Source organism: Phytophthora cinnamomi (genome assembly GCF_018691715.1).
Source record: "Phytophthora cinnamomi strain GKB4 chromosome Unknown Contig6, whole genome shotgun sequence".
Classification (NCBI taxonomy): domain Eukaryota; phylum Oomycota; class Peronosporomycetes; order Peronosporales; family Peronosporaceae; genus Phytophthora; species Phytophthora cinnamomi.
This window is the reverse complement of record NW_027150939.1, coordinates 390,586-404,119: the sequence shown is the minus strand read 5'-3', so window position 1 is coordinate 404,119 and position 13,534 is coordinate 390,586. Positions and strand designations below refer to the sequence as shown.

Below are 13,534 nucleotides of genomic sequence, written 5' to 3'. Positions count from 1 at the left end.
CACCTCAGCATTCTTACCGTTTTGAGAGATCGACATCTGGCTTCGTGCAGAGCTCGTTGCTGCACAAGTGATGTACCTGACCGCTACAAACAGAGCAAGGAGATGTCTCCGCTATCTCGCTGCAATGACAGTCAATCTTAGCACACTTCGTGGGTGTGTTGCTTGAGCCGCAAAACGAGAAATGAGCGACGAAGCGAGTGGGGGAGGCCGTGAAGCCACCAATTTTCGCGCCCTTCGAAGATCTCACATGGGTTGATGTTTGGGGAACTATAGTAGTGCTAACTAGCACTACTATTGGCATTTTTCTCTCTACTATTCAATTAGCACTACTAATCGACCAAACCACCGGTACTATAGCATAGCACTACTAACGCTACTATTCTGGGGTCTGCTACCGAACCCTGGTCGAAACAGCTGCTCTGGGTACACCCGTCGCATAGAAGACTTCGTGTGCGCCACACGCAGAAGGTACAGTGTACCACTGAAGGGCGGAAGTGGACACTTCTGCCCCCTCACAACCTCAAGGAGCCACGGCTGCTGCGGACACGGCTGCGACTGGGCTCGCTCTGCTCTGCTCAGGCCCTCGGACGCCCCGCCGCGGCGCACTCGACCGGCAGCCCTCGCTCCCTCGCACGCGCACGCTCGCTCGCTCGCTCGGGGCTGGCCAGACGCTCGGGGCCGCACGCCGGCCGGTTCTCTCCGACTCCCTCTGCCAGCAGGGAGAAGCGTTGGCAGCAGACGCAGCTCCAGACCCGCCGCCAGCGCGCAGACCGCAGGCCTCGGCAGGATGTGGCGCAAGCGCCGCGGCTCGCTGACCGGCGCCAACGCGCGCGAGTCGCCCAACGTGGCGTACTCGCACTCGATCACGAGCACGCCGTCGTCCCTGTCCATCACCAGCAGCAGCCCGTTCTTCGGCAGCGACCCCACCGCCAGCGACCGCGCGCTCGTCTTCCGCGTCGAAGTGCCGACGCCCGGGCCGCTGGGCCTCGACCTGCGGGCCCGACACATCGAGCGCGACAAACCGCAGCGCGGCGCGGTGGTGAAGGGCTTCCGCCCGCTGCAAGGCGGCAAGCCCGGCTACGTCGAGGCCACGGGCCGCGTCAAGATCGGGGACATCCTGCAGATCATCCACAAGACGCCGATAGACGACATGCCCTTCGAGCAGATCGTGAAGCACGCCATGCAGCTGCAGAAGGACCCGGCGGCGTGGCCGCTGGCCATGGAGTTCCGCCGCGAGCCCGAGAGACACGAGAGCAACCCCTCCACGCAGTCGAAGCCGAGACGCAACAGCTTCTTCCGGTCGTCCATCTCCATGTCGAACCCTGTGCAGGACGGGAACTTCAACGAGAAGCTGCAGTACTTCAGGGACTTCTTCGCCACGAGGATACCAACGGGCGGCGCTGCGCCAAAGGAGAAGGAGAAACCGCCTAGACCGCCAAAGTGGGAGACGGTGGACGAGATGTATCGAGAGCTCATGCTGAAGCGCGGAGTCCCGGAAGACGTCATGGACGAGTTGATTCGTATCGAGTCGCTGGAAACGAAGTGGCATGTCGTGTGGTACGCACAGCAGAACGAGAACGAAGACCACACGAAATCCAACGCTACGGAGGCTGAAAAGTTTGCCGAGAACCTGGTCGAGCTGAAATGGGGCAACAAAGGTTTGAAGGATCTTGAGGCACTGCGTGGCAAGATCTCTGCTGCGTCGCCGGATTGGCTGGAGTCCTTCTTGGGTCACTTCGGTTTGGATTACCTCACCATGAAACTCCCCGATCCGTCGCCATTCCCCATCGAAAATTCCAAGTACGAGAAGGCTACGCGCGTATGCGAGGTGATCCTGCGAATTTTGCGATCTCTTACTCATTTTACAGCAGGTGTAGAGGCAATCACGAATACCCCAGGACTTGTAAAAAGGGTTGCCTTGTGCTTTCACACGGAAAATGGTGACTTGAAGAAGTACACGTTGCAGCTGCTTGGAATTGTGTGCTACAACAGCGCGGCCGGACACACTGCCGTTATCGAAGCGTTTGACCACTACAAGGAAACCAAGGGTGAAAGTATTAGATTCAGCTGCTTGCGGGATGCGCTCAAGTCGACGAGATACTCGCTGGTGTTCAAGGAGGACGTGCTCAGTTTTGTGAATATCATTGTGAATAAGGCTATTCGGTTGGAAGATCGACTAGCGATCCGTTCTGACTTCATGGCACTCAAGATGGCTGGTTACTTCGAAGAGATCCGTGCCAAATCTCTCGCTGTGCAGCGCACCAAATACCCACTTGCTACCTCCGCTGCTGGTTCTACGATTGAAGAAATCTCCAATGGAGCTCCATCTCCTGTACCTAATGCCCCAGCGACCCCTTCACCGGTGCCAGCGAAGCACATTGCGAGAAATACCCCCTCGCCAGTATTGAGCAGCCGGTCCACGGATTCCCCCGTCACTGGACGTGTGATGGGCCCAGGAACTCCTATCACTAGACTAGACTCCTTGAAGGCTCTTGGCGGTAGGCGATCCTCAATAAGCAGGGGAACAGAAGACCAGAGTGGGGGCCGACTTTCAGCGAGCAAAAGTGCACCACCGTCGCCCATAGACCGGGAACCTGCAACGCTCTCGCCCGATGGAAGTATAGTCCGATCGTCGCTTCCACTAGACGGCAAGGTTGCGCCGCGATTTGGAAATGGTGGCAATAGCATCATCAGCAGCTCAGTTACGCAACTACGAAATCAGTTGGACAACATGGAAAAGCAGATCGATGTGTTCGAGCAGTTCATGGAGGACGACCGGAAAGACACGATTTATGAGAACACAGATCTGGCCTCCGTGGACAGTGTCTACCGTTCTCTATTTGATAGCGTGACAAGCGATTCCGAGCTTCAAGCATGCTTTCTGTCAATTCTACAGCAATTGCTCTTTATTCCGGGTGACCGCGTTATTGGAAAGGAAATGTGGGCGCTATCTGAAAAGGTTATGAAGCAGATTTCTTTGCTCGCTCCAGTGGAGGAAGTGCGCAACTTTGAGCTCGGGTACGATGATCGCAAGACACTCTTGAAAATGCGTGATCGCTATGCGCAGTTTCTTCAGAAATGCGCGGATGAGGATCCAACGTTTCAATTCCGGATGGGACCTATTATCCTGATTGAGAACAAGGATCGGGACCACGACGATCTTGCACTTTCAGATGTGGCTGCAGAAGAGACTGACGAAGAGGATGCACCTTCGAGTGTTGCTGCAAATGAGCACCCAGAGCTGATGAAGTATTTCAAACTTCTGAAGATGGGGATGCCAATGCCGCATGTGCAGCTCAAAATGAGCAGCGAACTTCAAACATTTGATCCGTTGATTTTAGAGACCCCTGATAAGCTAATTCAGCTGGCAAAACCTGAAGGCGACGATCGGAAAAAGGGCACGCGAGCCGAGGAGCACGAAAAATATGCGAAGTTTTTCAAGCTGAAGAAAATGGGTATGCCACTGCCGCATATTCAGTTGAAGATGTCTGCAGAGGGGCTTGACGGATCGATCTTGGAGACCCCAGATTTGCTTCTCGATGACGACGGCAATGAACTGAAAGATGACGATGCTGGCTCAGGATTTTCCGGCATTCCAGTTAAAGAGCACGAAAAGTTCGCCAAGTTTTTCAAGCTGTTGAAGATGGGGATGCCGCTTGAACATGTTCAGATGAAGGTGTCATCGGAGGGTCTGGATGCCTCTCTATTGAGCACACCCGATCAGCTCCTGGATGAAGAAGGGAAGCCTTTTGTAGCTGGAAAATCAGAACCACAGGGCATTCCTGTCAAGGACCACGAAAAGTTTGCGAAGTTCTTTAAGCTGATGAAGATGGGAATGCCACTGGAGCACATCAAGCTGAAGGCGTCCGCGGAAGGGCTAGATGGCGAGTTGCTATCAACTCCAGATGTTCTCCTAAATGATGATGGGAGCAAATTTGTTGCGGGAGCAAGCAAAACAGCCACTGTGAAGGGGGTTCCCGTGAAGGAACACGAGAAATTTGCGAAGTTTTTCAAGCTGATGAAGATGGGAATGCCACTTGAACATATTAAACTGAAGGCATCTGCTGAAGGGTTAGATGGCGAGTTGCTTTCCACTCCGGATGTGCTAGTGGACGAAGACGGAAAAAAAGTGGAAGCAGCGCCCACGGAGCAACCTAAGGGTACACCTGTGAAGGACCACGCGAAATTTGCAAAATTCTTCAAACTCTTAAAGATGGGTATGCCTATGGAGCATGTGAAGCTGAAAGCGTCGGCAGAGGGCCTTGACGCGGGTCTGCTAGAAACACCTGACAAGTTGGTTGACGAGGAAGGAAGGGAAGTGGTCGGTGGAGCACCCGCTGTGAAAGGCATTCCTGTGAAAGAACACGAGAAGTTTGCAAAGTTTTTCAAGTTGATGAAAATGGGAATGCCACTTCCCCACATCAAGCTTAAAGCAGCATCGGAGGGACTAGATGGCGACCTTCTCGATACTCCAGACAAATTGGTAGACGAGGATGGAAAAGAAATTAAAGCGGACGGTGGGAAGATGGTGAAGGCATCGGAACATCCAAGCTACGCCAAGTATTTTAAGTTATTGAAGATGGGAATGCCGCGCCCGCAGATGGAACTGAAGATGAGTGCTGAATCATTGGACCCTAAAGTGCTAGACACACCCGATGCAATGATCCCGGAGGACTTGTCCGCCGCAGCACCTAAGGCGCCGGCGAAACCTGTTGTGACGGGACCTCCCAAGCCGAAGCTCCGAAACTTGTACTGGGAGGCAGTTAAGAGCGAAGAGACTAGCGGCACAATTTGGGAAAGCTTTGCGAAGGAAGAGGAAGAAAGGAACGCAAAGGAATCTGCTGCGCCTGCAGGACCTCCGAGCGTCGCGGATTTGTTCGCTGCGAGGGCGAAGGCACAAAACCCAAAACCCGAAGCGCCGAAGAAGGACGTGGTGTTAGACAAATTTGTCGACAAACTATCGGATATCTTTGTGAACAAGCCTACTAAAGCGAAGGAGTCCGAGACTAAGAAACCAACGAAGCGGCGAGCTCCGACGCGTGTAGCGTTGATTGACGCGAAACGGGCGAACAACATCGGTATCATGCTGGCGCGTTTCCGACTGCCGTATTATAAGCTTCGCAATGCTGTGCTGCTCGTCGACAAAGAGTTACTGTCAGTTGAACGGGTATCTGCGCTTCTCCAGTTCGCTCCGGAGGATGAGGAGTTGGATGCTGTGCAAGGCTACACTGGCGACCCGAAACTGCTGGGTGATGCCGAGCAGTACTTCCGCGAGATGCTTTGCGTACCGCGGTTAACCACACGGTTGCAGGCAATCCATGCGACGTGGCAGTTCGATGCGTATGTTGAGGAACAGCGGAAACTGATGGAGTCCGTTTCAAATGCATGCCGAGAGCTGCAAGCATGCGAACCTCTGAAGGATATCTTCCGCGTCGTGCTTTCGCTCGGAAACGCTTTGAACGATGGTACATCGCGTGGAGGAGCGAAGGGCTTCCGGTTAAACATCCTGCTCAAGCTGAACCAGGTGAAGGCAGCCGACAACTCTATCAACCTGCTGAATTATGTCGCACAGGTGCTACGTGCGAAGGACCCAGCTATCCTTGAGTTTGACAAGAGTTTGCCTTCCATCGAGAGTGCAAGCCGTGTCACTACGCAAGTGCTTAAGGCTGGCGAAAGTGCCGTGCGCAAGGCTGCGAACCTGATTTGCAACGAGCTAGAGACTCATGCGAAGTTGCCCGAGAAGGAATACCCGCAGCCTGACCCAGTGCCTGGCTCTGAGGAGGAACCCGAGAAAATCTCTGACCGATTCCAGGAGGTTGTAAAGCCTTTCGCAGACCGCGCAAAGAAGACATCTGATCAGATTGCGGAGGACCTAGAAAGCATGACCAAGCGCTTTGAGGAGACAGCGTCGTTCTACGGCGAAGACCCCTCGAGCCCGGACTGCGGCCCGGACGCGTTCTTCTCGATCTTCTACTCGTTCGCCAAGGTGCTTCAGTCGGCCGACCGCGACAACGAGCGCAAGCGCATCGCTGAGGAGCGGAGGATTCGTCGGGAGGAGGAGACCAAGAAGCGCCTCGAGCAGCTCAAACTGAAGAAAAAGAAGAGCGGCTTCGCAGCGCTTAAGACCGGTGACGTGGATGACATCGTTTCCAAGATCCGCGCGAAGCGTGTGGAGGAGAAGCGACGGGAGATGCTGGCGAACGGCTCGGCGCCTCCGTCATCCACGGGGTCCAACCGCGGATCCAGCAGTCAGCCGCGCAGTAGTGCCAGCAACAGCTCTATCGCCGCCGCCGCCGCCGCCGCAGTGCCCACGCCAGCCATGGAGGCTGTATAAACCTGGCGCGTGGCGCCATATTCGTTCGTGTTACCGACCTCCAAGATGATACAGTGGGGAGGGAGTGCCAAGCTTTGTGCAAAAATGCAACCAGGGAAGACAACTAATATAACAAGCCGTCTGTTGTTGGGCCGTTGACGAAAGTGGAAGGCAACTTGTTGACCCATATCGCATATTTTTCCTCCGACTAATCTCAGGAACAAAGGGAAGCCCTTGTTATCCCGAAATGAAAGTAAGTACTGTGCACCTGTATATACTTCGATCTAACCAGGGTTTGCCAGCCTCGTGAAGCTTCAATAGCAAGGGCTGAGCCTTCGCTAGACATGTAGAACATCTAGCGAAAACTATATTATAGATAGTATTTAAGTACTGTATATCTCTAAGCATACTATATCCGACCACCAGGTTCGCCTCGTTCATTGGTTTCTAGCAAATTTGTTGGCTCAGCAAGCTCTGTCCCACGTTATGAGCCAAATCCAGAGCACTTCAATTCACTGCAGTCGCAATGCCCGTGTCTGTAGGGCAGTTTATTGCCCGACATTGCAGTCAGCAAATGCATTAGCTGAATATGATTGGTCGAAATGTGCTAGCGTACCCATCAGTATGATGTAACAAAGCGAAGTCGGTATATCGAGCCAATTTTTGGCGGGAAGGGCTCACTTCCAACAGCCGAGCAGGATCATGGACAACGGAGGCGGCACGCCGCCGTCGCCTACGAGCCCCGCGCGGCCCGCTCCCCGCTACCTGACGCGCGATGCTCCAGCGTCCCCGCCCTCCGAGCCCGCGGGCCTGTCCATCAGAGCGCCCGCGCAGCCCGCGATCGATGAGGGGCAGCCGCTGTCCCCGCTGTCGCCCATGTCTGCGTCCGTGTCGGCCTCCGCCATGTCTGCGTCCGCTGTGTCGGCCACGGACATGCCCGGACGCTACGGCTTCGCGGAGATGAGCGCGTCGGTGGACGCGACGCCCGCGCCGCGCTATCTGGGCCGCTACGGAGCCACCACGGGCGAGGCCGCCGCCGGAGAGGACGGCGACGACGTGGAGGCGGAGCTGCGGCGCATGGCCCAGCGCCAGCTGCCCAGAGGAGACCTGGGCCGGCGCGAGTGGAGACTCGACAGCTTCCAGCCGCAGCAGGGGCCGCACGCCACGGGGCCCGACGGGACGAGCTCCGCCGGAGCCCCGTCCTCGCCCAGCAGCAGCTCCGTGGCCAGCATCCGCAGCAGCCGGTCGGGCATGCCGGCGCCCACTCAGGCGGCGCTGCCCCAGCCGCCGGCGTCCCCGCCCAGCTCTCCGCGCTCGAGCGCGTCGGCCTCGGCGTCGGCTTCGGCGTCCGCGTCCGCGTCGGCGTTCTCGCAGTTCCAGAGGCAGCAGCAGGAGGAGCAGCAGGCGTTCTCAGGCGCGGTGGTCTGGGGCACCAACATCAGCGTGTCCGAGAGCATGGAGCTGTTCAGAGGCTTTCTGCACCAGTTCAGGGCCGAGGGCAACGACGCCCAGGACGAGCCGTACTACGTCAAGGCTCTGCGGAGACTGGCGCTGACCCAGTCGCTGGTGCTGGATCTGGACACGCAGCATCTGCGCCAGTTCCGCGGCGCGAGGAAGCTGTACAACCAGTTGATTCTGTTCCCGCAGGTGCTGATCCGCATCCTGGATATGGTCGTGACGGAGGAGTACCAGGCCTTGCTCGCCGGTCCTGGTGCTGGGGCCGCTGCCATCGACAACCTGGCGAACGTGGCCTTGCAAGTGCGCCCGTTCAATTTGCGCGAGCTGTCGCCGATGCGTCACTTGAATCCGTCGGACATCGATCAGCTGGTGTGCCTCAAGGGCATGGTCACTCGCTGCAGTGGCGTGCTGCCGGATCTGAAAGAAGCTTTCTTCCGTTGTGCAATGTGCCATGCCACTACCCAGGTGGCCCTGGATCGCGGCCGGATCGAGGAGCCTACCAGTTGCGCGCGCTGCTCTTCTCGCATGAGCATGGAGATGATTCACAATCGGTGCGCTTTCACGGACAAGCAGATGATCAAGATGCAGGAGACACCCGATGCCATCCCCGAAGGCGAGACACCGTACACTGTTCTCCTTTTCGCGTTCGATGACCTCGTTGACGGTGTGCGTCCTGGTGACAAAGTGGAGGTAACGGGTATTTACCGTGCAGTGCCAATGCGCTCGAACACGCGCCAGCGAGTGGTCAAGTCTGTTTTCAAAACGTACGTTGATGTGGTGCACTTTCGCCGTGTAGATGAACTCAGCCAGCGCGAAGAGGGGGAGAATGGTGAGAACCTCAGTTCCGTTGCCCGGGAGCAGGATGAGGTGGAGGCTAGTGTGATTGGACCGGCAGATATTGATGTCGAAATGCCTGACCCGTCTGAAGAGCACGAAGACGCTGCGGCTGCAGCCGACGCCCAGCAAGCGCGTAAGCTGGCAGCTTTTCGCCGTATCGCGGCTCACCCTCGGGTTTATGAGAATTTGGCCCACTCATTGGCGCCATCTATTTGGGAACTAGATGATGTAAAGAAGGGAATCCTATGTATGCTATTCGGCGGTACGCGCAAGGATGGAAGTAGCGGTAGCGTGAATGAGGACCCAGAGGAACTAGAGCACGGCGGTGTGGCGCCCAAGCGGAAGACAATGCGCTCTGATATGAACGTGCTACTGTGCGGAGACCCGGGTACGTCGAAGTCCCAGCTGCTATCGTATGTACACAAACTGTCACCAAGAAGTATCTACACATCGGGCAAAGGCAGCTCAGCCGTCGGTCTCACAGCTTCTCTGATCCGAGATATGGAAACCAATGATCTTGTGCTGGAGTCGGGTGCTTTGGTTCTGTCCGATGAAGGCATTTGCTGCATTGATGAATTTGACAAGATGAGCGATTCTGCTCGTTCTGTGCTGCACGAAGTGATGGAGCAACAGACTGTGAGTATCGCCAAGGCTGGTATCATCTGTTCTCTCAACGCACGGGCGTCCATTTTAGCGTCTGCCAACCCCATCGAATCTCGCTACAACCCGAACAAGTCTGTGGTGGAAAACGTGAATATTCTGCCTACGCTTCTATCGCGTTTTGACCTTATCTATCTCATCCTGGACAAGCCTCAGCCGGAGTCGGACCGCAAGCTGGCAAAACATATCGTTGCTCTGTACTATGACGAAGAGACTCGCGCACGTGTTCGTGCCCAAACTCGAGGTGGCGACGGCGCCCCTCAGCTCATCAGTATGAAGCTTCTGACCGAGTATATTTCGTACGCCAAACGAAATGTCCACCCTCGACTGTCCGCTGAAGCTCGGGACGGGCTCATCCGTGCGTACTTGGACCTCCGACGAATGGGCGGTGCCAGTGCGGCATCCGCCAAGAAGAACATAACGGCGACACCGCGGCAGCTCGAGTCGTTGATCCGCATTTCTGAAGCGCTCGCCAAGCTCAAGCTGTGCGAGACGGTGACGCGAAGTGACGTGGATGAAGCTCTGCGCCTTATGAATGTGGCGACGCAGCGTGCAGCCATGGATCCGCGAACAGGCACTATCGATATGGATATGATCAACACAGGCCACAGTGTACTGGAACGCGAGTCGTTGGCCGACCTCATCGCTGGGCTGAAGGAGATTTTGGGTGGGGCGCAGAACCAGTCGCTGACCGTGGGTGAAACTCGCCGGCACTTGGAAGAGAAGCGCCAGAGTGAGGTCAAGGGCGCTGAGTTTCAGATGGCGCTGCGCTCACTCGAGGATGACAGCCTAATTCAAGTCTCCCATGGTGTAATCCGCTACTTCGGCGACCCGACCGATTAGATTAAAGAGCGTACGTTTCGGATCGCCAATCAACAAGATCGCATGATGCTCTACCTCTATGTGTTGCAATCAAATTGCATGGAGTTACGTCTGCAGATCCGTGACGCCTCTGCATTTTCCCAACACAGCGTTCCTACGAGTTCGATTGTGCATCTACACGGAGTCCACACTGAGCTGTACATTTGGCATAAAAAGGTTGGAATTGACATGCAAGGTACTTTGTTCACGCTCGGTGAGTTCGAGCTCGGGCGATCCAGGCAGGCAACAAGCAAATAATGAACTGCTTCACGTGGTATTTGGCTCGCTTTACGCTGTGCTGTCCGTGATGAACACCCGCAGCAGCAGAAGAAGAAGAAGAGGAGGAGAGCAAGAGGGTCGTACTCGTTCACTAACTCGATGGTGATCGCAAGGTGATGGGTGAGTACGCTTCGCCGCTACCAGGACTCAACAGCTGAAACCTACGCAGCAGCTCAACACGAACGGCCCAGCCTTCCGCATTGGCAGCGTCCGTGCCAACTGCTGCTTCAACACCAAGCTCTTCTTCGCTAGGCCCAGCAGCTTCTCTCCACCCCGCAGCGCCCCCACCACTTTACGTCACACTGTTGACGAAGACGCCAATGGTACATCATTTTCACCTCGCACTATCGGTTGCTGCTGGTGCAATTGTACGCCGTCCGTCATTGCTACATCGGTATGTGATCTTGTCCGCTGTGGATACTCAAGTAAAGCAAAGTACTGAATTCGCTCGTACGGCTTATTTGCGCTTTGCGATCTGCGAACAGTTGAAGACGCTCGAGGTTTGGTGCGGCGGTGGCTGCTCGTGCGGCTGGAGCTGAGGCGCCTGGGCGACTCGGACAGCGGCAGCACAGACGCCCAGGGACGAGCGCGGGTGCGCCGCTGGGGATGGCGGCGATGGCGCTCGCTGTGGCGGCTGCGAGCGACGGAGACGCGGAGGCGCGCGCAGAGGCCAAGCAGCTACCCGCGGGGCTGGGGGCCGGCGCAGAAGGCGAGGAGGCGAGCCCGAGGCTCCGCGGAGGCCGTCGGCTGCTGCTCAAGCAGCCCAGCAAGCACCAGGCCAAGCTGCAGGAGGTGGGCCAGATGAAGACGCACACCAGCAGCGCCGGGCGGCCCGTCGACTCGCCCCGCAAGCGGTTCGACCTGCACGCGACTTGGTGTTGGTGGATTTTTCAGCAGATCGCTTGCCGATTTGAACTGGGTCAGGGATCAGATTATATTCGGTTATATAACCAATATATTCTGACCAGATGAAGAAAATACATTCTAATTGGTCCGGAGTACACTCAAAAGGAATTTAGGTCAACTAAATTTAGCGTATAGATGGACTATTTCGTAGTTGTAACAACGAAAACTGGTAACCTTGACTTTGTTCGGACGGTTAGCATTATAGTTTGAGGTTATAATTTAAAGAGGAAATGTTGCGGTGCATCTACCTTACACGTTGCTTTTGTAGCTCGGGGCGACCGAATTGTACCTATGTAGTCTGATGCGGACTCAAATCTAGGTGATTTTGGACGTCATATAGAGACAAAGAAACAGGATTGGCGACATCGTGTGAAGAGGCCTCAGAGAGACCGTTTGCGACCGGAGCGAAGCGGAGGTCTGCAATGGTCGGCGCGTGCGCCGGAGTAGTTGCAGTGCGAAGTAGGTATTATCTATTTACCGACGCCTTGCCCGCCATGAGCGAAGCGAAATTGGCGGTGCAAACGAGGAGCTCACTTATCGAGGGCTTCCCATTGTACGTTAATTCTCCCGAAAAGCCTGATCTAAAGTCCGATCCGTATACGACCCGATAAATAGGTAACCGTGAAGACAGTGTTGCTGCGGAATCATCCAGACCCAAAAGACTTTCATCAAATCTGGTCCTTGTGTAATCTAGAAGTAGTTTCTACGAAGACCGCTAATAACTTTTTCTCGGATCTGGGATCTAGATCACGATCAGATTCTATCGATTAGAGTACACACAAATCACAAATGGGACCAAATATAATCTGATCCAGACCCAGCTCAAATCGGCAACCGATCTGCTGAAAAGGTAACCTTGGTGGTGTCATCTGATCGAGCGGAGGGGTCTCCGCGTGGTGGCTTCCGCCGCCAAGGCCGATGCCTATCAACGATGCCTGTCAAAGACCCCCATCAAGTGAGGCGACCGCGCCCTCTATTGGAGTGCACAGCGCTCTATTCGGAGCGGGCGAGATTCTCGCTGATCCAAGCGCTTATTAAGTGCGATGTACCCATATCTTGAAGAGACGTGTGTGGTGCACAAAAGATACGCCTCGGCCCTCGAAGCTCACGAAAGACGCAGCAGCAGCAGCAAGAGCACGACGAGGATGCGGCATCTGGTGACTGCCGCCTGGGCGGCGCTGGGCGCCGTCCACGCCGCCCACGCCGCCGTGTCCGTGCCTTCGGCCCCGCTGAACGTGGCGCTGGACGTGCTGGGGCCCGACGCACTCGCCATCGCCTGGGAGCCGCCCGCGACGGACGGCGGCTCGCCCGTGTCGGCCTACCTGGTGGAATGGGACCCGAACCCGGGCGTGCGCGAGGTGCAGGTGGTGCAGACGAGCGCCAACACGGGCGCCAACGAGGTGCAGACGGTGCAGACGTACGCCGGCCGTGTCAAGGAGAAGCAGCGCGTGACGACGAGCGCCACTGCGGTGCCCGAGGTGCAGACGATCACGACGAGTGCCGCGCCGGGAGAGACGCTGGGCGGAGTCTTCACCGTGCAGCTCGACACCACTGCGACCGGGGGCAGCGTGCAGCGCTCCGGAGTGATCGGGTTCAATGCACCGGCGTCGGGAGATCGGTCCGGCGTGAAGGAGATCCTCAACTCCATGCAGAACATCGGACCCACAGGTGTCCAGAGTGTGCAGAAGTCGACGGCCGACGCGCAGGGGGGCATCACGTGGACGATCACGTTCAGCACGGCGCTGGGGAACCTTCCACAGCTGACGCTCTCGAGTAATTTCCTCACAGGAAGCGGCGCGAATGTGGTGCTAAGCACACCCACACAGGGTAACGTGATTGCTGGAGGTACCTTCACGCTGGGCTTTCTCGGCAGCGTCACGCAAGGCCTCACGCCGGACATTACGGATGCTGGGATGCAGCAGGCTCTGGAAGCTCTCGACACCATCGAGTCTGTGGACGTCACCAGAGTTGGGCCAGACGCGCAGCATGGCTACTACTGGGACATCACGTTCACGGGAGAGTCAAATTCGGGCAACCTACCACTTATGACGGTGCCGTCTAATTTGCTGATGGGTGTAGGCGCGAGTGTTGTGGTCACAGAGCAGTCTGCAGGAAATCAGCTCAAGGGTTCATTCAAACTGAGCTACAACGGAGCTCCGACTACGGATTTATCGTACAACTGCGACTCTGCTACGATGAAGAGTGCGTTGGAAGCGCTGG

At 56.3% G+C, this 13,534-nt stretch overlaps 3 protein-coding genes across 3 annotated transcripts in view; all 3 read left to right on the top strand.

Moving 5' to 3' along the window:
- Window positions 1-787: 787 nt before the first annotated feature.
- IUM83_07352 (formin-homology 2 domain-containing protein) lies at window positions 788-6,334 on the top strand (the record flags this gene model as incomplete). The annotated part of the gene is made up of 1 exon (XM_067931640.1): window positions 788-6,334. One exon carries the CDS (start codon window positions 788-790, stop codon window positions 6,332-6,334), a length of 5,547 nt encoding a protein of 1,848 aa, XP_067798997.1.
- Window positions 6,335-7,015: 681 nt separating this feature from the next.
- IUM83_07351 (putative DNA replication licensing factor mcm4) lies at window positions 7,016-10,111 on the top strand (the record flags this gene model as incomplete). The annotated part of the gene is made up of 2 exons (XM_067931639.1): window positions 7,016-8,741; window positions 8,832-10,111. The coding sequence occupies 2 exons, from the start codon at window positions 7,016-7,018 to the stop codon at window positions 10,109-10,111; spliced, it is 3,006 nt and encodes a 1,001-aa protein (XP_067799072.1).
- Window positions 10,112-11,014: 903 nt separating this feature from the next.
- Window positions 11,015-13,534, top strand: part of IUM83_07350 — a gene marked incomplete at both ends in the record, with an annotated part of 33,221 nt that continues 30,701 nt past the window's right edge. Inside the window, 2 exons of the mRNA XM_067931638.1 lie at window positions 11,015-11,262; window positions 12,399-13,516. Of these exons, the coding sequence (XP_067799017.1) occupies window positions 11,015-11,262; window positions 12,399-13,516 (1,366 nt within the window). The remainder of the gene's footprint in view (window positions 11,263-12,398; window positions 13,517-13,534) is intronic.